This window comes from Rhinatrema bivittatum, chromosome 4, assembly GCF_901001135.1.
Source record: "Rhinatrema bivittatum chromosome 4, aRhiBiv1.1, whole genome shotgun sequence".
Classification (NCBI taxonomy): Eukaryota; Metazoa; Chordata; class Amphibia; order Gymnophiona; family Rhinatrematidae; genus Rhinatrema; species Rhinatrema bivittatum.
In genome coordinates this window covers 391,819,108-391,843,056 of record NC_042618.1, presented here as the reverse complement: position 1 = coordinate 391,843,056, position 23,949 = coordinate 391,819,108, and the positions used below count along the sequence as shown (strand labels likewise).

The following is a 23,949-nucleotide window of genomic DNA, read 5'->3' as shown; positions in this document are numbered from 1 at the left end:
TTTTTGTGGCTGGGAGAGGAAGATGGCATATATGTGTTTTTTTGTGGATGGGAGAGGGAGAGAGAGAGGAATGTGTGTGTCTGGAAGAATGTGTGTGTCTTTTTGTGGCTATAAGAGTGTGTATGTGGATGAGAGAGAAATTGTGTGTATGTGACAGAGAAAGAGGGAATGTGTCTTTGTGGCTAGAAGACAGAGAAAGTGTGTGTCCTTTTGTGGCTGGGAGAGAGAGCGGAGGATGGCAGTCTCCCACCCCACCCCCATGCTTGTGATATGTATGGCAGCTCTCTGCTACTGTGAATTCTAGTTTTGTGGCTCTTAATGTGTGGAAGGCTGCACTATGCTGGGTTGGGGGACTCTATACTGGATTGGAGGACATGATAAAATAGAAACTGGAAGTCCATCTTTAGCTGATAGAAGATTTAGCCCATGAGAATCTTATTATATATATAAAACAAATCAAACTAAAAAACAAAAAACATTTGTTTTGAAACTAAAGAAATGAATTAGGGTCCCCACGAATTGAATTTTAAAACAAAATGAATTTTTTTCCCACAGCACATGCCTAAATTCTAATTTGATTGAAAGCTGTTTGAATGCCTCTGTTCTTTTAAATTTATTGTAATCCACCTTGAGACCAACTTTGGGAAAAGGCAGAATATCAAATGTTCATAATGAAATAAATTATTAATAATAGTAATAATATTAATAATGATATAGAAACCACATGGGCAGAATCTCTTCCATCAGCTAAAACTGGACTTCCAGGTTTATACATTAGCATTATTATTATTATGATTCATTTTTGTTTGCCTTTAAAGTCAATGTGGGAAGCATTGCAGGTCATTTTCAGCTTATACTGGGCTCCAGATTAGGTGTTTTCAAATCAATTGTCTTCAAACTTTTGGGAAGAAATCAATAGAAGGGAGAAAGAAGTCCAAGGTACCGTAAAGGGGCATTGGCAGGATTTCACCATGTCACTGTAAGAGTAGCAAAGAAGCAGAAAAAGTGGGAAGAACACACCAAGGCTCCAAAACAGGGCACCAGCAACAGTGCCATGAATCCCTGATGTGGCAGATTGGCATCAAAAGTGGCATTAGTGCATCCTAAGGCAGCATGAAGGTGAATAAAGAGAAAAGGTGGCAGTAAAATCTCCAAGACAGGCACTGATAAAGAGGACATGCAGCACAAAGAGTGGAAAGCTCCAAAGCACCATGAGAGGTGCAAAGCAGGCCCCCCCCCCCCCCGATTGGCAAGTTGTTAACTCTGGGGAATGACAGCAAAGCACAGTGGCAAAGGGAGCTCCAAGGTGTAAGGTCTGGGCATCGAAGTAAAACTGAGTGTCACAAAGACCTCCAAGATGGAATTTCGATTTTCTTGTAGAATGGGTTTGCCAAATGTAAAAGTTATTATCACAATTAGTACATCATAAATGTTTCTCTAATGATTGTGGAGTGGTTTTCCAGGAAAGTGGTGAGGGCTGCTTTATTTAGAGACCATTTCCCTTATCACTGAGCTGCCCTCAGCCTATTCCATTTCCTGATTTTCTGGCATTACACTAAGTATTATCATATTCAGAACATTGAAATTGTTATGCTTGAGCATCTTTTACCTTGTTCCAGTATTTTGTCCTTCAGAATGAGGGCTTTATGGCCAAAAAAGCATTCCCATATCCTGTACCTGAGCTCTGGCTGTTGCACTTTCTCATTTAGTGGTTTTCCATTAGTTCCCTCTTACTATTTTAACCTTTTATGACATTCAATACAGTAAATGGTTTCTCTTGAGCTTCTTTTGTTTTGTATCAGCAGTTCTTCCTCTGAATGAAGGCTTTTTTGGACAAACCACCCCAGTTTAATCATACATACAACAGGGTGGGAGAACCAGGCTGAGATTGTTGGAGGAAAGAAAGAACCATAGAACAGGTTTTGGGCTCTGGTAATGAAAACTGTGTCTTTTTTTACTTCTTTTGATTGATTTTTTGGGGGATAAAACACCCCAGTATAACAAACCAAGAAGAGAACAAGTGTGAGAAGAACTCCCCAAGGCTCCAGAAGAGGTTACCAGCACAGTGCGATGAACCTTTTATGGCATCTCATGTGGCAAACTGGCACCAAAAGTGGCATTAGCATCCTAAGCCAGCATGAAGGGGAAACAAAGCAGAAAATGTGACAGTAAAACCTCTAAGGCAGCACAAAGAGTGGCTTCAAGATTTCAGAGCACCATGAGAGGTGCAAAGCAGCTCCCCCAGACTGGCAAGGTATTAACTATGGGGTACAACAGTGGCAAAGGGAACTCCAAGGTGTAAGGACTGGGCTTCAAAGCAAGGCTGAGTGTCACAAATACTCACAAGATGCAGAGTGGAATTTAGATTTTCTTGTAGAATGGGTTTGCCAAATGTAAAGGTTATTATCACAAAGGTTTCTCTAATGATTGTGGGTGATTTTCCAGGAAAGTAATGAGGCCCATATCATTGAGCTGCCCTCAGCCTGTTCCATTTTCCTATCCCTGATATGATTGTTTTATGTCACTGGGGATGTGAAGTTTACAACAATGATTTTATATTTTGCAGTGGTATTGTAATGCCCACTGACTGTGCAAGTAGCATGCTGCTGTGTGGAGAGCACAGTGAAACTGCTGCAGTGAGTGTCACACTATCTGCTCTGTGCTACTTATCTGACACAGACAAGCTTCACAACACAGCCTGTTATGCTGCACTCTTTGCCTTGCCCTCACTGCTCACTTATGCCCACTGCCTAGTGCCCACTGCCCCACACTGTGCCCACTGCTAAGCAAGCAAGGAATAAATGATTAATCTCAAGTGTATCTAAAGCTTCAGTCATTAGAAAGGAAAAACAGAACAGCAACTACAAGCGAAGCAATACAAATCTGCTATGAGATACAGCTATTGTGACACAGCGTTGCCTCACAGCCTTCCTCTCTTGTGTGACTGAGTGACTGCTAGCACAATGAAACTGTAAAATATGCTGCAGCAAAAGGCTTTAGCAAGAACTCAGAGAGAGCTCAGAGCATATGCTTTTGCACAGACAATGTCTTGATAAGCAATGCAGAGCAAATCTCTGAAATGCGGTCTTCAAGATCAGCGTCACTGTAGGTCAGATTGGCAAATGGCTTTGCTGTGATACGTAATTCATCTTGTCTCCTTAACAACATGCTCAGGTCCCCTTCTCTGCTAACTGCCTGCTCTACACTGTATCAATGTCTAACTGTACACATACACCTGTTGCTTTCCTATGATTTATTTGAGTCCATTCCCTATAATGGTTTATAGAAATCATTCTGTTTCAAACAAATGAAACAAATAGGATTTGTTTACTTCATGGAGCCCCTTCAATTTGTTTCAGAGCCCCACGAAATAAACAAATTGGCTCCTATTTGTTTCAGTTTTTTATTTCATTTTAAACTAATGCACATGCCTATCAGAATTTGCAATTAACATAGCATTAGGATCCATCATAGGAATATACATTTCTGAATAGTTTCAAGACCCACTTGTGTCCCTATTGTATATAACACAGTCCCTCATCAGGAGTTCAGGATGTTGGGCCAAAGATGTAAATCTTAGGGGAAGGCCTGACTTAAAAGCTATTTCTTAGCTTTTTTTTCCTGAACTTAAGGTAGCATGGCTTCAGACACAGGTTAGTGGTACTTTGTTTCAAATTTCTGGTGTGTAATAGCTGAAAGCAGAGTCTTATGCAGGACAATCTGGCAGTAGTCAGTGGAGGAGAGGAAAGAAAAGCTATTTTGGAAGACCAGAGTTCCCTTGAGAGAGAGAAGTTGAGAAAGGTGTTCAGGGGCCTATTTATTCAAGCATTTGAAGACAAAACAGACAGTTTTAAATTTTATTCTGTCAATGCAGTTGACATAGAATAGGCTTATGATCAGTTGCTTTTGCACCTACCGAAATTCTTGCAGCTATACTTTGTAGGATCCAGCAGCACTTCAAATTGTATTGTGAAAAGTTTATAGTTTCTTGTACCCAAGATTCCTCCATCAGCCAAAAGGGCACCCTTGAGCTCTCTACTGCAACTCCTGATATCCAGGAGACAGGGTGCCCCACATCAACCCCCAGATTAGACACAGCACCTGCAAATGAGGGTCTGGGTTAGTCTGAAAAAACATCATTAAAAGAACAAAATCATTAGTGGACTGAGACCAACAAGTACAAAGCAATGTATTGATCTACAGAAAAGATTCACATTCACTTCAGTAGCATGCCTTAGACTACCAACAAAATGTATGGACCCTACATTTCTTACACAGAAAGATAGGAGAGAAGATGTGCCCTATTTACTGGAGGATCAGTTAGGCAAAGGCTGTTGAGTTGCTGGACAGTGCCCTAGCCATTTTAGCTCTCAGTCAGGCAATAAACAAGAACTGAAAAATCAAACAGAACCAAGGTGTCAAAAGAAAAATAAAAGATAGGTCACACCTTAATGCTGGAGACCATCATACTGCAGAGATATCAGCGTTCGCTGGATTGCTGTTCCTATATACATCAGGAACGCTTAGCATTTGTACAAGTGTCACTTAATGATATAATCATTGGTCTCACAACAATTTTTTTGAAAGTATTTTTTTCTTTAAAGCTTTACGTGAAAATTTAAAACATCCATAAAAAGGTACGGTGTGCACTTATATTTAAAGTAGTTCCATGGTCTTAGTTTTCAGATTCAAGAAGTGGAACAGCAGAAGAAATTATTTTGTTCTAGCCTGTAGAAGCACCCAATGCACCACACATTTCTAATCTTCGTCAGGGCAACGGGTTAAAAAACAATGAAATTCCAAGATGGCGCGCTAGAGGCCAGACACACGCCGACTCTCTCTTGTTACCACTGATATTTTACCTGCTATGCCACATTTGGGACGGAAGAGACGGGCCCGCGAGAGACTGAATTTAGAAGCCTCAACACCGGGTCCGTTAAGAGGGCCATTGGACGCTCATGTCCGTAGAGCCGTGTGAAGAGTCACTGGAGGCTGTTTGTGGAGACGCAGGAACAACCGATAGTCTCCCTGACTCATTAATATCACTTTTCCCGGCTGAAAGGACGGCACCCGATAACCCGGCACTAAGTAGGACAGCTACCCTGGTCCTCCCGGAGAGATCCCCAGATGGAGCCAGGGAGGGGCCTTCATGATACTCAGAGGGAGCTCAGTCTGGAGTGGAGTCCCCGGGAGTTGCCGAAGTAGAAGGGAGAGAATCTCTACAAGGAGAGCTTCAATCACTGGAAGAAATTTTAGAGTTGCAAGATACTGTAGAAGATCCTGTTTTGGAGAAAGAACCCAGCTCACTGCCATTGGTAAAACCAGAACATTTTATATTAGAATCTATTTGGTTAGACATAGAGACGGTCAATAAAAATGTAATGGTGCAATTACATTCTGTTACAAATAAAATGGCTCAAATGAATAATCAGTTTAAGAAAATGAAAGAAAAGCAAGCTGAAACTAAAAAGGAAATAAATATTATAAAGTCAGACATGGGACAAATGAGAAAGCAACACCAAGACATGATGAAAGATAATAGCTACCTTCTTAGAAAATTAAAAAACTTGGAAAACCAGCAAAGAAGCAGAAACCTAAGGTTAATAAATTTTCCTAAAAAATTGACGATATCACCTTCTGAAATGTGGAAGAAATATGCTATGGAAAATTTGAAGATAGCACAAGAAATTCTACCTCCACTTGCAAAAATATATTATTTGCCTGTGAAGAAAAATGTACCAGTTGGAAACACTGAAATGCAACAGTTGTCACCAATAAATTTTAATTTGACTGCAATATTAGAAACATCAACTGAGGAAGAACTACAATCAGCCACTTTGATATTAACGTTTCTTCTGGATTCTGACAGAGACTGGGTTTTAAAAGCTTATTTCCGAAGTTAAAGGGAACTATTTATGGGCTTTAGAGTTCAGATTTTCCGGGACTTAGCAAAGGAAACGCAATGTAAGAGAAAATAATTTCTAGAGTTAAAGCCCAGAGTTTTAAAACTGGAGGCCAACTCTTTATTAAATTTCCTTGCAAATGTATTATAAAATATAGAGATCTTACATATACGTTCTTCTTGCCTTTTCAGTTAAGACAATTTCTAGATGATAGAGCTGCAGATTTAGTAGAACCTGAAATTAAGGCTGGTGATTGAATAGTAACCTCTTAGTATGAGTAACCATTCTGTTAGTAATAAATGTCCCTCAATATAGCGCTTTACTAATGAAATATGCCTTATATTAAATAGAGTCGTCTCCTGGAGTAGGATCTCTCACCTATATTGAGGGCTTATTGTTGGTGTAATACAATATAAATGTAAACATCCATTTTGAGTCTGAGTGTAAGACAATCTTCTTATTATGCTATTCATTTTCAATTCAATGTATTTTGTTATCATTGAAAAAGTTAATAAACATTAAATTAAAAAACAAACAAACAATGAAATTTCTTCCTTCCTGAAGGCCACAATAAGCAACTGTTCATTCAGTTCCGTCCGTGATGTAATGGGATACACTGGATGAACAGTTGCCTATTGTGGCCTTCAGGAATGAAGAAATTTCATTGATTTTTGACCCGTTGTCCCTGAAGAAGATTTGAAATGTGCATTGTGTTGGGCACTTCTACGAGCTAGAACAAAATAATGACTTCTGTTGTTCCCATCAACTTCTTGAATCTGAGAACTAAAGCCACTGAACTTTAAAGATAAGTGCACACCGTACCTTTTTATGGATGTTTTACATTTTCACATAAAGCTTTAAAGAAAAAAATACTTAAAAAAAATTGTTGTGAGACCAATGATTATATCATTAAGTGACACTTGTACAAAAGCTAAGCGTTCCTGATGTATATAGGAACAGCAATCTAGTGAATGCTGATGTCTCTACAATACGGTGTGACCTATCTTTTCTTTTTCTTTTGACACCTTGGTTCTGTTTGATTTTTCAGTTCTGATATTTACCTTGTTTTTTTGGTCTTTAGTGAGTGATTTCAAGTATTAAACAAGAACATTTGATGCCTGAATGTTTAGTCCATGTCCAGCACTACTTTTAGGATGACATTATATATTTATTTATTTAATTGTTTATTTATTTATTTATTTGTTTAAGGCTTTTATATACCGACTTTCTTGATACAAATCAAATCAACTCGGTTTACATCGAACTAAGCCGTTAACCGTAACCAATTAACAAGAGGCAGAATTTGATTAAGCATAAAGTTACATTATAACAAGGGTGCAAAAACTGGGGATAGGAAAATAAAGGGGGAAGAACAGAGATAGTATACTATATACAGGTAGGGGTGTAGGAGGGAGGAATTACCATTACATTACCAGCATTTAAAGGAGAATGTCTGTGCTGCTTAGACATAGCATGCAGATATTCTGTGCTCTTTTTTAATCATAAACGGTAACCTTAAGATAAAAGATAAGAAGAATGAGTAGCATCCATCATTCCCTGTAAGTACCCGGATCAGTCCAGACAGTGGGTTGAGCCTCCTGTCCAGCAGAAGGAGCCAGAGAAAAACTGAAAGGGCATACCATATAAGGACAGCGCTTACCCTGCACCCCTCAGTATTTCTCTGGTTCCAACAGATGCAGACGAATGAACCTGCGGTTCCCTCTTCTTAGTGATATTTCTTTATTTCCTCTTGCGGAGTCTTCTATTTTCTCTTCGCTGGATCAAGCAAGTATTTCTAAAACAAACAAAAAAAACCCATTTTTATATATATATATATATATATATATATATATATATATATATATACAGGAAAAGTGAATTTTCTTTTCTCTGGAGACAGAGTCCCCCCAGGTCCCCCCCCCCCCAGGTCCCCCCCCCCCAGACCTGGGGGGGGGGGGACCTGGGGGGGGGGGTTCCCCTTGAGCAATTCAGCCTAGGTCTCTTTCCCAGTAGCCTAATTCCCTGCCTAAGGGTGATACTGGTGGTCCAGTCACTCCCCCTCTTTTGCACTGGTGACCCTGAGATGTGATTATTCCTTGGGTCCTTTGCAGAGATGTTTTAATTCCTCTGCTGTGGTACAAACCCTTCAGCCTGTTTAGCTGTTTCTCAAAAAAAAAGAAAAAGAAAAAGAGAGACATAGCAGAATTTTTTACTTTCAGTGTAAAAGTTGAAATAAGGCAGTTCTTCACGGCTCTGGGCCGTCTGGCAGGGAAAACAGTGACTCAAGGCCATTCAGTCAGCTTCCGCGCTTCGCAGCAATCAGGCTCAGCTGTTTCACACACAACTGACTTCCCGATGCCGAGATCAGCGTTTTGTCTTGCCTGTGGGGAGCCTGCCTCGCGGCTCTCCCACAACGGGCTCTGCTCAATCTGTTTGCCCAGAGGGGAGGGACCCTCCGTGGCTCCTTTGAAGTTGACAACCCGAGGTCGGGTCGGCAAGCGTGCATCCGGGCCGTCCTCCACACAAAAAATTGTGGGAGCGGTGGCCATTTTGTGCCTGGACCTCGCAGCAGATTCGGATCCTCAGGGGGAGAGGAGCCAAATTTTTGTCATTTACCACCTGACTTAAGCCCTACGGGTTTTCCTGATGCTGATTCTGACCCTCTGCCAGATTCTGACCCTCTGCTGATTCTGACCCTCTGCCAGACCCCTGGAGGGGCCCCTCCACCCCCAGGCGTCTGGCAGAGCACATACTCCTTTTTCACCAGAATTTGTGCTCCTTTTACATAAGTCTTTTTTAGCAAGCTTGGAGGTACAGGAGGATCCCAATTCGGGCCCCCTACTGGCAAAAATCCCTTGTTGGTTGTTATCCAGGGCTCTGGCATCCCAGACTCGCAGGGTACTACTAGGGTCAGGACTATACCTGGTGGGTCGGACCCACCTGACCCTCCTCCTCCTCCCACTCTGCTGCCTGATCCAGATGCCGACCCAGATCTTTCTCTTGATAATCCCATCGTGGAGGGAGATGACCCATGGGTTTTGAGATTGTTTAAGTGGGAGGAGCTGGACCTGCTTATTCCTTTTGTTCTGGATGAACTTGGAATCGTGATGCTGCAGAAGAGCTCACCTCTGCCTCCTCCTCCCGTACCGTTGACCAGGTCTTGGTGGGTCTGAGGGCTGCATCCTGTACTTTTCCCTTCCATCCTATGCTTATGCAGCTTCTGCTCAGGGAATGGGAGGCTCCCGAGTCTGGTCTCCGCGTGGGCAGGGCAATGGATAAGTTATATCCCCTCCCAGATATAGCTCTTGAGATGCTCAAAGTCCCCAAGGTTGATGCTTCGGTGTCGGCTGTCACCAAACGCACCACCATCCCGGTTGTAGGGGCCACAGCCTTAAAGGATCTTCAAGATCGCAAATTGGAAGTACATCTCAAAAGTATCTTTGAGGTGCTGACTTTAGGTATCCGGGCGACGGTTTGTACCAGTCTCATGAAGCTGGCAAGCCTCAGGTGGGTTCAACAACTACTCAGCACCCAGGACCTCCCATCTGCAGAGGCCGAACAAGCGGAGCAGCTCGAAGGTGCGATTGCATATGGGGCTGATGCCCTTTATGATCTCCGGGTGCAGGCCAGGGCTATGGTCTCAGTGGTCTCCTCTGGCTGCTTAACTGGGCAGTAGACTCCTCTTCCAAGTCTCAGTTAGGCACTCTCCCCTTCAAGGATAAGTTGCTTTTTGGGGAGGACCTGGAACAGCTTATTAAATGCTTAGGTGTTAACAAGGTTCATAAGCTGCCTGAGGACCATCCTAAACAGTCAAAATCCTTTTTTCCTTCACGCTCTTGATTCCGGGGTCAGCGCAGGTACAACAGAATAAGGGGGTCCTCTCAGCGTCCTGCCTCTTCCAGATCGCAGGCATGGTCTCATTCCTTTCCAGTTCGTTGACCGTTCCGGGATGGAAATCCCCATGGATCCGCCACCAAGTCCTCGCAATGAGATGAGGCAGGCCCATTCCTTCGCTCCCACCTTAGGTGGACGTCTGTCCCTTTTTCTTGGGGAATGGGCCAAAATCACCATGGATCAGTGGGTCTTCGACGTGATCGACAAAGGTTACTCGTTAGAATTTGCTTGGGATCTTCCCAACAGCCACCTGATCTCTCCATGTGGCAGTCGAAAATGGCCAGCAGTGTGCCAGACTCTCAACAGGCTCCTGGAACTCGGGGCCATAGTCCCTGTTCCTCCAGAGGAACAGGGATCCAGCCACTATTCCATCTACTTCATTGTCCCAAGAAGGATGGTTCCTTCCAACCGATTCTAGACCTCAAGAGAGTCAACCGGGCGCTCAAGGTTCCCCATTTTCGGATGGAAACCCTGAGGGCGGTCATTGTGGCAGTTCGCTCCAACATGTTCCTGGCTTCGCTCGACCTCACAGAAGCTTACTTTCACATCCTGATTCGCAAGGAACACCAGAAGTATCTTTGCTTCGACATACTGGGCCGGCATTTTCAGTTCCAAGCTCTCCCGTTCGGGCTTGCCTCTGCCCCTCGCACGATCACCAAGGTGATGGTGGTGGTGGCGGCCTTTCTCCTGAGGGAGGGGGTCTTGGTCCATCCCTACCTGGACGATTGGCTCATCTGGGCGAAGTCGGAGCAGGTCTGTGTGATGGCGGTCAGTCGGGTGGTGTCGGTGAATCACCTCCCTCGGGTGGATAGTCAACTACTCCAAGAGCAACCTCTTGCCCTCTCAAGTTCTGGAATTTCTGGGAGCTCGCTTCGACACTTGCATGTCCAAGGTCTCCCTGCCCAAGGTCCAAGCACTCAAGCTCATGCAGCAGGTACAGCATCTCTTATCTCTGTCGATACCCACGGCCTGGGATAACCTTCAAGTTCTGGGCGCTATGGCTTCCACTATAGATCTGGTGCCCTGGGCGTTTGCGCATATGCGTCCTTTGCAGAAAGCTTTACTGGCTCATTGGAAGCCGGTCTCGGAGGAGTTTCGGGCGCCCTTACCACTTCCTGAGTCTACCATCATCAGCATGCAGTGGTGGCTCTCTCTCAACCACCTGTCGAGGGGCATGCCCCTGGAGACTCCCCAGTGGATTGTTGTGATGATGGATGCCAGCCTCTCTGGCTGGGGAGCGGTTTTTCAGTCTCAATCGAAGCAGGGCTCTTGGTCTCTGATCCAATCCAAATGGCACATCAATCGTCTGGGGGCCCGGGCGGTTCGACTGGCACTCAAGTTCTTCCTTCCCTTGATCTGTCGCAAAGCAGTGAGAGTCCTCTCCAACAATGCCACCACGGTAGCTTACATCAGTTGCCAGGGGGGCACCAGGAATCGCCTGGTAGCCCTGGAGACCAGCCTATTGTTCACTTGGACGGAGCGCCATTTGGACTGCCTGGCAGCTTCCCACATTGCAGGAAAAGAGAATGTTCAAGCTGACTTCCTCAGTCGTCAGCATCTCGACCCCGGAGAGTGAGAGTTGTCAGACTAGGCGATGGATCTAGTCGTCCGCAGGTGGGGGGTCCCCCACTTGGACTTGATGGCCACCCTGAAGAATGCGAAGGCTCCTCGGTTCTTCAGCTGCAGGAGAGAACACTCCTCAGAGGGCGTGGATGCTCTGGTCCTGCCCTGGCCCAATGATGTCCTCCTTTACGTATTCCCTCCTTGGCCTCTCGTGGGAAAAGTTCTCAGAAGGATAGAACTTCACCATGGGCCAGTCATTCTCATAGCACCGGAGTGGCCTCAGAGACCGTGGTTTGTGGACCTCGTGAATCTCGTGTCAGACAGCCCTCTTCATCTCGCTCACCTCCACAACCTCCTTCGACAAAGTCCAGTATTTTTAGATCAGGCAGATCACTTTTGTCTTGCAGCCTGGCTTTTGAGTGGCGGCGGCTGAGGAAGAGGGGCTACAAGGAGGAAGTGATTTCCACTCTGTTGCGGGCCCATAAAACCTCGACATCTCTTTCTTATGTTCGAGTTTGGAGGGTTTTTATAATATGTGCGTGGAGGCTGGGGTATCGATGTGCAGGGCCCCGGTCTCTCTGGTTCTTTCCTTCCTTCAGAACGGGCTCTCTAAAGGGTTATCTTTCAACTCCTTGCGGGTTCAGGTTTCAGCTCTTGGTTCCCTCTTGGGCAGGCTGGATGGTTACTCGGTTGCCACCCATCCAGATGTCATTCGATTTCTTAAGGGGGCTAAGTATTTGAATACGCCGGTCAGGGCTACTTGCCCATCTTGGAATCTTAACCTGGTCTTACGGGTTCTCTGTGCGGCACCTTTTGAACCCCTCCATTGGGCCACGTACAAGGACCTCACGCTTAAGACAGTGTTCCTTGTGGCTATTTGCTCAGCCAGGTGGGTTTCTGAGCTGCAGGCTTTATCCTGCCAGGAGCCCTTCCTATGATTCTCTGATTCGGGGGTTTCTCTAAAGATGGTCCCTTCTTTTCTGCCAAAGGTAGTTTCCTCCTTTCATGTCAATCAATCAGTGGAGCTCCCTGCCTTTTCTCCGGAGGATATTGCTGGCACGTCGGGTGCTGATCTCCGATGCTTGAATGTTAAGCATGTTCTCCTTCAGTACTTGCAGGTTATTAATGATTTCAGAGTGATCATCTCTTTGTAGTGCTGGTACACGAATTTTCTGGATTTTGCTGTTCAACAAGCCATAGGTGGAGAGGGCAGGCATTACATTGCTCAAAATGGTCATATGGACGATATTATCAATGACATAGAATTGCAACTCCGCCAGTTATAGACTTATGATAGATGCATGAGGATTGTCACATCTATATATGTTGTATTGATGTTCTTGTTTATACTATGGGTTTGCTGTTAATAAACAAATTTAAACAAAAGGGATCTCTTTGTTTTATGAAGTGGTCCTCATAAAGGTCAGAAGGCATCTAAAGCCACCATTGCTTGCTGGCTAATGGAGGCGATCGAATCGGTGTATCTTTGTCGGGGCCGGCCAGTTCCGAAGGGACTAAAAGCCCATTCTCTGCGTTCGCAGGCTACTTCTTGGGCAGAGAGCCAGTTGGTTTCTCCTCAGGAAATTTGCAGAGTGGCTACCTGGAAATCTATGCATACTTTTGCTCAGCATTATCGTCTTGACGTTCAGGCGCTTATACTGAGGGGTGCAGGGTGAGCACTGTGCTTATATGGGATGCCCTTTCAGTTTTTCTCTGGCTCCATCTGCTGGACAGGAGGCTCAACCCACTATCCGGACTGATCCATGGTACTACAAGAACGAAAATTAGCAGGTAAGAACCAATTTTCCTTTCCCTGGCTTACAAATATATTCATTTATTTGTTCATGGCATGGTTGCCTATGTGTATACTGGTATGCATTCCTGTTCAAACCAGTGCAACATAAGGTGTGCATTCTGTGCTAGAGAGTACTATCCCAATATACAGCATATGATGGATGGATGTGATATAGAAAGATCCAGAAGTCTGGCAGGAGTGAAATATATATAGTCCCTTATGCAATGCAGTTTGCTAAGCAAGCACTTTTTTCCTGCCCCTATAATAATTAGTTTTGTATCTCTGTGTAAGTGCTAAGGTTTTCACTATAGATTCCTATGGAGTCAGGGTGAATGAATATTGGAGAGCATATGCAAATAAATCAGGTTTGCAGTTCAAATGTAAGCAGTTATTTTGGGATTTTTGCCCTTAGTTTGTGTGCGTACAACATAACCTACTCATTCTCACTGACATTTTCCCACCTTTTGTTTTTTTTAATATGGACGAATGTCAACCAAACAACTTTGTACTTCAGAAAAGAATAATGAAGTTTATGATTAATACTGGGGCAATTTTCAAAAACAGCCTGCCTGCCAGCTGCAAGTCTGCAGGCCATCTGCACCTGTGGACTTTGTACAGATTTTCAGAGAGAAAATCAATACATGCTTTCCCTTTGAAAATTACTCATGGGTACAACTGGCTTATTAAATTTGCACCTACTTTTTCTAGGGGCCAAATTTGTTTAGGAAATAGCATGCATACGTTTGAAAATGCATTGTACACACACTCCTAATCCTGCCTAGAACAGGCCCCCCCTGGAAAGCCTCTCCTTAATATGGCTAAAAGTACACGTGCATACTTTTAGCAGGGTAAGAGTGGGCAATTTTCAGCCAACCTTCTAACCTAGATAAATTTGTATTTACCATGGTAAATGTCTTTTGAAAGTCACCTTCCCCATAATGAGGCTAATAATGCATTACACAGCTCCAAGCCAGGCTGGCTACAAATACCTAACCATGTACTCACTATCAACTAATTCACCACTATTTCACTTCCCTTGTGGCTGTTAATCAATGGTGAATTCCATTTTTTAACTTGTTTACCTAGTCTTCCAAAGAGCTATTCACCACGGTCTCTTCTCTGGCCTCAGATTGGAAGAATGGATCCCATAGTCTGTTTTTATTTTTTCTCAGAGTTTGCTGCGAGGATATTGTAAACTACGTGACAGATGGGTCTGATTGTAGTCTTCTTACATTTGGAATAGCAACTAACATTTTTGATAGGGTTGGCATGGTTTTATACTGTATGAGTCAACCCAATAATATAAGAACCTCTAGAATTTCAAGTTGAAAATAATTAAAGATGCTCAAAGCAATTAGAAGGCACGCATTTTCAATAGCAACAGATGTTGTATCAATTTAAACTGGACAAAAGGATGCCAGGCTATATTATGTTTCCCCTCCACGAATGCTGACCTTTTCACTGAAATCCGTAGCATGCCACAGGAAAGGCACTATGGGTTGAATATTTAGCATGGGATGAGTGCCTGACCTATCTGACTAAATTTGGCCACCTAGATTTAGGCCTGCCATTTGACTACCACATTTAGGTGGGTACTTGTAGCTGCCTAACCCTCAAAATCAGCATTAGGCAGCAAAAGCCCTAATCCCCCCAACCCTGATCCTAGGAATGCCTCTGAGCAGGTCACATTTTCAGCGGCTAAATTTAGCTGCCTCTAACTCCTGAAATTAGGATGCTACACTTTTTGAAAATCGAACTCTCAATGTGTTTGTTTAGCAATCTGATATTAAATCTTTAAACAGGTATTAAAAGACATACATGTAACAGTCACAACTTCTCCTGACAGCCATTGCACTCATATCTTTACACAGGATACAAAATGTGAAATATTATGAATACCTGCTAGGGTCATGTCAGTTATACCTGCCATAGAGCTACATAATCTCACAAGGCTTTTATGTTGTTTTCAGAAATCCAGATTGCATTATAGCAGAATCAGACGTTTAACGTGCTTGCCGACCAACTAGCATAGTAATTGTGCTTACCTACAAGCAAATAACAGATATTCCACTTCTACATTATCATTTCTGCTTATTTTCTTTTAAACTTTGTCCTCTTTCTGTCTTTGTTTATTAAATTTCATGTGCCTTTCTATTTTTTTTACTTTCTCTCTCTCTCTCTCTCTCTCTCTCTCAATCTCTCTCCAGACTGCATGAGCAGTCCGTCAGCCTAAGCCTAAAGCACCACCTGTGCCTCCACCCCTTCAGGCACAGACTAATATGTTAATGCAGAGAATCAAAGGCATGCCTAGGCAAACACCAAGTACTGTAATAGTTTTTCTTCTTTTGATTTAAACTGTTTTCTAGTGTAGGTGTTTACCATTCATTCTATTCCTATGAATGTATCTTCTCTTTTAAATTGAAGTAAAGACTTTCTTATAAAAAGGCCTTTTGAGATATTACTTTTTTTTTTTTTTTTTTTACTTTGTAGACTCCTAAAGATTTGAGGATAGCATTTATTTCAGAATGTCCACATTATTATTATTTTTTTGTCTAGCAATGTCTGGCATATGCAACATTTTCAAACATGAATGTCAGCACAAAATAACATTATTGCATAACATTTTGCATGATAATGTTTAATATTTATGATTTTAATATGATGTTGTCTGAAATGTTTTACGAGTACAATGTCTATGTTTCATTTTATGGTCAGTGCTCCAGCTGCTAATGTGGGGGATTAGTGTGCTTATTTAGGGTAAACAGAGTTTATCTCAAATTTTAAGATTGTTCCTCTGTATATAGGATATGAACTTACATTGGTATCTTTTAAAGGCAGCATCTTATTCTAGTTTCACGGTCAATTATGACAGCAGGTATATTTTGGCAAGAAAAGAAAAAAATTATAAAACTATAATACTGATGCTGGTTGTAACACTATCCGAGCAGTAATTTATTTATTTATTTTTGCGATTGGTGCTCTTGCCATTTCTATATCGCTTTAACTAGTCATTTGCACAAAAGCCAGAATGTGTAGCTAATTTTGGCACAGAGATAAGCCTTGCATGCTGTAACTAATTTTATACTAATGAATTCTAAGTCAGTCTCATGATAAGGATTTAATTAAAGAAGCAAACACGCTGTCTTTATTTTGCATCAAGCCAAATTAACCTTGTGGAGGGCAATTTTCATAGGGATCCAGCCTACTAACTAAGGACTTAGCCGGCTAGATCCCCTGAGGTGAAAATTGCTGTTCAGAGATCAGCTTAATATAGCCACTTAATTATCTGCCCTAAATGTAGGCATTCCTGAGGCGTAACTTGGTTGGGGGAGGAAAGTGTGCATGTATATGAAATATTCAAATATGCACCTAACCCCATCTGCTGACCATAGCAGGGGCAAGGTGTGCAGGTACTTTTATACCACTACCTGGATCAATTCTTTTTGAAAATGTACTAAAGTTACGTGCTACAAAAGCATCCCTGTACTTTGCTGCAAGGTAGTTTATGGGAATTTGCCCCCAGTGTGTAAACTCAACTAAGATGGGGGAAAAAACCCTGCAGAAATGTCTTGAGATATTTGTGAGATACTGCATAAGACAACATATATCATTAATGATGGGATTGATAAGGTGTTTGCGGAAATCTGTACAATATAATATAAAAATGTAATGCCAGGGGTTCAGTCTAGTGTATGCATTGAACTATTACTGTGTAAATATTGGTTTGTCCAGATGATGGAATATTTTGTAATATTTGACTTCTATCTTATGTACACAGATGCCTCTTTTGGTGCATTACTGATACACCTATCCCCAAAAGGGCACAGTAATTTTGAGAAGGGGTGGGGGGTTTGAAGTAGAAATACGTAGGCAATGGGGAAATGCCGGAGCCGCTCTCTGTGGGAGCTCTGGGTTAGATAAGGTTTCTGCTTACGGAACTGGCCGTGACTGTAGGTGCTGCAGAAGTAGCATTCACAAGTCCCGTGGGCTGAGGAAAGAATCCCAGTCAGCAGCACACAACAACCCTCGAGTGTTATTTAGAGTGCATATATACCACAACGCTCCAAGGGATGGTATAGTCTGAGGCTCCCTACAGAGGAATGGCCTTGCAATGACTGAGTTATAGAGGAAAGAGGTTGGGGGGGGGGTCTAATCATAAAAAGAACAAAACTGTGGGGGCCTCAAATGGAAGTCCACAGTGCCTTGGTTTCAAACTCTACCTGTCATAAACAACAACAGTGAGTGGGATTGGGGCAGGATCTGACCGAAGTGGGTCAAGTATGGAGAAAAATAAACCAGCCCCTCCCCCTCAAGAAAACAAATCTTTCAATATATGATATGGGAATGCATACATTTTTTAAATTAGGGTTTCTAGAAGTATAAATATTACATATCAAGTAAATAATAAAATTGTAAGGAGCTGCAGGTGAGCATGGTGCTGTCACACAAGAGCCCTTAACCTTAAATGAGCAGTGGTGATGGCGCAAAGTAGCAGTGCTGGCCAGCAGCAGCGGCGCTGAGAGACGGGCTCATCTACTTCAAGCCTCACGCTTTGTGCTACAGAGGCAGCAGCAAGAAGGCCGGTTGGGTTTCCCAGGCTCCACCTGTGCAGAATGAGGAGGCTGAAGGTGGAAGGGGGGCAGTACAACTGACGGGGAGGGGATAAAAGGAGAACAATGAGAGAAGGGAGGGAGCAAAGGGGAATGAAGTGCGGAGACTAAAGGGTGTAAATGAGAAAAAGTGAATGAATGAAAGGGAACGTGAGGGTAGGGCTGAGTGAAAAGGAGTGGGGGAAAGAAGGTGAGAGGAGAGTGGAGAGGGAACATTGTAGAGTACAAGGGGGGAAAGAGTGTTGATTCCCCCAAACAACCACTCACACAAACCCACTTCCCCCCTCTCATACACACACACCCTCTCCTCCCAGAGATCCTCTTCCATGCCCCTTATTCTCCTACCCCCACATACACACACGCTCACTCACCTCAATCCCTCCTACACCCCCCCATACCCCTACTCTCCCCTCCACCTATTCTCCTTTCTCCTCCCCATTTGCTCACACTTTCCCTCACATTCCCTTCTCATAAACATCCACTCTCTTCCCCCCCCCCCATACACACAAACATTAGGAAGGGAATAGAGAGGGGGCGGGGCAGAGGGTAAGACTTCCCCTGACAGACACACACAACCTAAACTGCCATGTCTGCACAACACGATGGAAGAAAAGAGGAAGAAGGAAGAGAACAAGGAAAGAAAGGGGAGAATGTAAGAGAAAGGGGGAACAACAGAAGAAGGAATGGGGATGAATGAGGGGAGAGTGAGAGGAGTGGAATAGGAGACTTGAAAGGGACAGAACACAGGGGAAGGGGTAAGAGAGGAGATAGGGAGAAACTGGATAGTGGTAGGGGGAGTAGAGAGTGCATACATACTTTATTTTATTTAAAAAGCTTATTGCCCGCTTCTTCCTATAGTGTTCAGTGTAGAGAAGTAGAGAATGAGAGTGGGAGAAAGTGAAGAGTGCAAAGGGAAAATTGTGCCCTTTCCTCTCACACACACGCACACAGCCCTCCATATCAGCCCCCCATATCCCCCCCCCCACACACACACACACATACATATGTGACCTATACCACCACCATCTCTTCCTCCCCTCCCCCCACACACACAATCTACTACTCCCCCCCCTACCACCACTAGCACACAGCCCCCATATCCCCCCCCCACACATATACCTGACCTATACCACCACCTCCTCTTACCCCCCCAACACACACATATACTACCCCCTACACCCCACTACCACCACAAAGTGGAGAATATGAGGGGGGGAAAGAGTTTGCACACATGTTTGTTTATTTATTTAAAATGGATTTCTTGTCCATACTTCCAACAGTTTATTGTCCATACTTCCAACAGTTTGTAGCAGATTACAAAAGAACATTCATATTAAAAAGCAAACAATTATACATGCCACACCCTTCCATACACACACACACCCCACCCACACCTACTAACACCAATCTCCATCTACACATTCCCCCCCCCCCCCTCCATATGCACACAAGGGGTGAAAAGGGGGAGAAGAGTACTCCCTTCCAAACAGAAACATCCCTACTCCCTGCTCACAGGGGGAGGAAGGTGCCCCACCCACACCCACGCCTTAACACACCTACACGGGAGGGGAGAAGGAAGTGGGCTACAAATTTGAGTGGTGAGGACAGGGAGAGAATATGCATTATCTTACTCTGCTCACACTCACACACTACCCACACACACACAGGGGCGAGGAGAGAGGGACAAAGTGGAGAGTGTGAGGGGGAAAGAATGCCCCACCTACACACACTCACCTCTACAATCCCCCTCCCACCTACACACATGCATGGGGGAGAGTGGAGGGCTACTAATTGGAGAGTACAAGGAACCTAAGTGTGTCTGAATGAAGCCTGAATGAAGGAGGTTGGAGCCGGGGCCTGGACCAGGGGGTAGAGGGGACCGGCGCAAGGTAGAAGGTTCGCCTAGGGCACCTAATACCCTTGCACCGGCCCTGAGTAATGTGCTGGATGGGGCTCCGAGCAGTTCTTGGGTGTCCCTTATTGCTTTTTTTTTTTTTTTTTTTTTTAAATGAAAACAGGAGGAGTCTCACAAGGTGAAGCAGAGCTGACAAGATCCTCTTTATAAAAAAATACATTTTGGCAGCGCATCCCTGCCTAGCATAAAACAATCTGTTACCCCCTAAAGTAAGTGACAGGTCACAAGCAGGCAATAGTCAATGTGATGTTAATATCAAACATTATTTTCCTGCATTTTCCCCAATGGCATGAACAAACTAAAGTTGTGGTCACTCCAGGCTTCTAAGGAGTCACCTCTGGAGGCAATACTGTTTTCATCCCTCAGCTCCAGAAACTGTTCCATACAAGAACCGTGATCTAGGATCAACACTAAATACCTGCATAACGAACAAAACTAAACAATTACAAACCCAGGGCTTCTCGTAATAAGTATTTTTCCATAGACACAGAATGGGAGAAAAGCTTTAGTAAATCAGATCCCTAGATTTAGAAGTATTCTACCCAACTCTAAAAATGCATGTACATATTCATAAATGCCATCATGCCTGCCACACCATAATGCTTAGGGGTCTGTATGCTAAGACGGGTAAAAATTTGGGGATGAGCTGGTGCTGTGAGAACTTCCATATCTGCAGCCTTTTCACTTGCTGTACAGATGCTATATGTTACTTGTTGACCCTGCCCTTCCATGCCCCACTCCTTGGTGGCGCAGGAAAAAAGTACCCACAGGGCGAAATGGCACAGGTACTTCTTACCTGAAGAGTGGAAGAGCCAATTTTCAGTCCCCGATTTTATCCAGGTAACTGCTTAATTACCTGACTGCTCTTCTTTGGGCCTGATTTTCAAAGCCATATACGCAATTGAAACCCAGTTTTATGGGCAAAAATGGTTGCTGTAAAATAATTTGAGGCTCACTGTGCGTAAACATATGTGTATGGCCTAATTTTGCAGATATTTGTATGCGCACTGATGATAGGGGCAGAGTTGGGATTTACATGCATAGTTTTTTATTTTCTAACGTTGCACATAAGTTAACTAGCGCAATGCACGCCCCGCGGAAGCAGGCGTGATTTTGTACAGGTTACTTTGTGCATGGCAAAGGAATCGAAGCATTTTCAAAGCGAACTCGTGCTCGTAAGTTTCACTTTGAAAATGTGGGCTGAAGTCTGTGTGTGCAAGTTGCACGCAAACTTTAGCCCTACCCACACAGTGGTACGATTACCCTCCCTATTTTTAAAATGTAGTGATTCTTCTGAGAAATGGATGCCCTTTCCATCAGCAGCTAGGCACATCGCCAAAGTACTGCACCGGTCCAGGAAATCTGAATGCCAAAGTGCTGGTCCAACATGTGGTCTCCTGCACTTACACCAAAATCCCAGTTGGCATTTTTATAAGTAACGCTCTTGCACTTGCGTGTCTTCAGTGGAGTCGAGTTATTTAGCTTACATTCAGAACGAGGCATGAAGCACATTTCATGATTTCTTTGTAATCATTGTTCAGAAATGTGATATGCCTGCAACACAGTACTCATTATCATGCCCCCTCCATGAGTTCAAAATGATTTCTGTTTGAGTTTCATAAGTACTCAGTCAGGTGTGTTCGGAAACTTTGATTACATATATTTTATCATAACAACTTCGAGTTATGGCTGTACTGAGTAAACCAGGTCTTCTTTTACATTGTGTTCTTAACCCCCCAAAAACAGAATTAGAGAAAGGTCAGAGCCTTTACATCCTCTGTCAAAGCTGTAAGGAGCAGCTTTCAGTGGTATGCTCTAGTTTCTAATAATTAACATTTAATAGTCATATTTGAAAAGGTCTAGTATGAATTAAACATAACTTTGGGGAAGAGGAGGTTGGAAGGAGATGACATGATTTTGAGGGGTTTACGCTGAAAATGTAAAAACAAATATAAACACAAAATTAAAAGAAATGTAAAAAGAAAAAAACCCCCAAAAAACACAAAATGAAATGAAAACATAGTCTTGTGCAGGTCCCACTAAAGTTTATAAAAAAAAAAAGTCCCTTCCTGGGCTTGTCCAAATTCCCACCATAAACTCCCTAGAGAGCTGTGGATTCCTCCTCCAGCATATTACCTCATCCATGGGGTTGAAATGGGGCAGGGGTGATCCCCAGTTTCTCCTGCTCCACTGATGCCGTAATCCAAAATGGCGCCAGCATCAGATCAGCTGGCACCATTTAGGATTTTGGCATCTGGTAAAGCAGGAGCAACTGAAGATCACTTCTGTCCCATTGCAACCCATGGATGCGATAAGATGCTGGGGAGAGTCTGTGTGAGGGCAGGGATGAGAAGGTTACAGGGGAGAGATGTGGGTAAGCCTTTGAGGTGGCTTTAAAAAAAAACAAACCTTTGATAGTGAGGGGAGAGTTGTTTGGAAACTAAATAAAAAATAAATTGTTTGTTTTTTCTGGTATTTCATTTCCAAAAGAAAAGGAAATGAAATAGATAGTATCATTAACATTTCCTATTTCATATCAAATGAAAACACGTCCCTAATAATTTTCCTGCTTTGGGATTTAAAGCCTACTTCAGGCTACCCTACCAATCTGACAAGGGAAGTCTGAAACTGAGGCACAAGGAGCCAGCGTTTGCTGCTACTTGGGTTCAGTTTTTAAAAGGGACCAAAACAGATTGGTCATTGGTGGACTTATTTTTTTGAACAGACATTTGCACTAACATAATTTTCCATGTAGCAAACAATAAATGTGCAAATGGCCAATAGAAACAGAAGATTTGACATTTATTTGAGTATTGGTTGAGTATCTGGTTTTTCACTTTGTCTTTCTCTGGAATCAGGCTTAGCTATTGTTTCATGCCAAGATGTGACCCTAGGGTTCCTTTGATGTCTAGACTCAAGTATTCTCTTTGAAATGAAACTGTACCCTTTGGAGTCAATTTTCAAAGGTTTTAGTTGCCTAAATTTGGGCATTAGGTGCCTAAACTGGCTCATCTGAAAATAACTAGGGCTGAGTTTCTAAATGTAGGTACCTAGTGGAAGTAAATATCTACATTTAGGTTCCTAAAGAGTAGGTGGCTATGGGTGGAGTGAGAGACGGGAAAAATTAGGTGCTTATATATTAATTTTCAGCACTTGGTATCTAACTTTGGCCCTTAAATCTAGGCAAATGAATTGCAGGTCTAAATTAGTGACCCTAAATTGTAGGCACCTACATTTAGGTGTAGTCAAAAATATAGGATGCTACATCTTAAGCATCTTCCTAAATGTAGGAGCCTAAATGTTAGGGACCTAATTTAGGGATTGAGCATTTTTGGAAAATTGACCTATGTCTTGTGCAGTATTTCAGTTCTACATAACAAAAAGTAGTACTTACCCTGTTAAAAATAATATTCCTTCTCAAGTCATTACTGAATTTCTGTAAACAGCTCCCAAGCTTATTTTCTCAACTTTTAGTGGCTGCCATGTTAGCAAGGGAGTCGCACGTCATCTCACACTCAATCTGATTGGCTATAGTGTCACAAAAGACATGTCTCTCTCACAAACCAATTTGATCCAGATCCTTGCAAGGTAATATTGTTCCAAGAAGGACTCTTGCCAGGGGCTTGGGAGAATTGTAGGGGTACAACTTAAAGAACTTTTTAAACAAATTTAACAACTTTTGTATTTGATAGAGGGTGAATATTACTATTTGTTGTGTGTACTAATAATCCCTGATTATTAAATAAACTGTTAATTTGGCTTGCTTTTTTCTCTAAAAGTACAGTATGTTTTGTATTTAAAAAATTAAATTAATTTAGCATAGCTGATAAAGCCATCCATTTTCTGTCTTGCTATATTTATCAATAGATGCTGCCTCTTGGTAATTTGACATTCTCCTTTATAGGAATAAATTATCACACTTAATTTTCAAGTGGGAGGCAGAATGGTTTTGTACAATATGTCTAAATTCAGAGCTGGAGCACTGTGTTCTTAGACTGTAAGAAAGAACGTGGTTTCATGGTTTGTTTGGTACTAATTACTTAACATATATAATTCTTGCATGTACGTTATTTTTAAATTTTTTAATTGTAATGCGACTTTATTAACCACTGAAGCTATCGACTCTGCATCCACCTCATTAAGCACGCCCGGTTTTAACTCCAGTTCTTGTACTGCAGAAAATGTAGGCCGGTTAGTCACTCCTGCCAAAAAGCTGGAAGATACAATACGCCTAGCGGAACTAGTGATCGAAGTGCTCCAGCAAAACGA

At 42.9% G+C, this 23,949-nt stretch overlaps 1 protein-coding gene across 6 annotated transcripts in view; it reads left to right on the top strand.

Annotated features, from left to right (window-relative positions):
* Window positions 1-23,949, top strand: part of CADPS (calcium dependent secretion activator) — a 1,086,201-nt gene that overhangs the window by 782,272 nt on the left and 279,980 nt on the right. For all 6 annotated transcript variants that reach the window (XM_029601011.1, XM_029601008.1, XM_029601007.1 and 3 more), the window contains one exon: window positions 23,859-23,949. This exon is cut by the window's right edge and continues 16 nt beyond it. In XM_029601011.1, coding sequence (XP_029456871.1) covers window positions 23,859-23,949 — 91 coding nt within the window. The remainder of the gene's footprint in view (window positions 1-23,858) is intronic.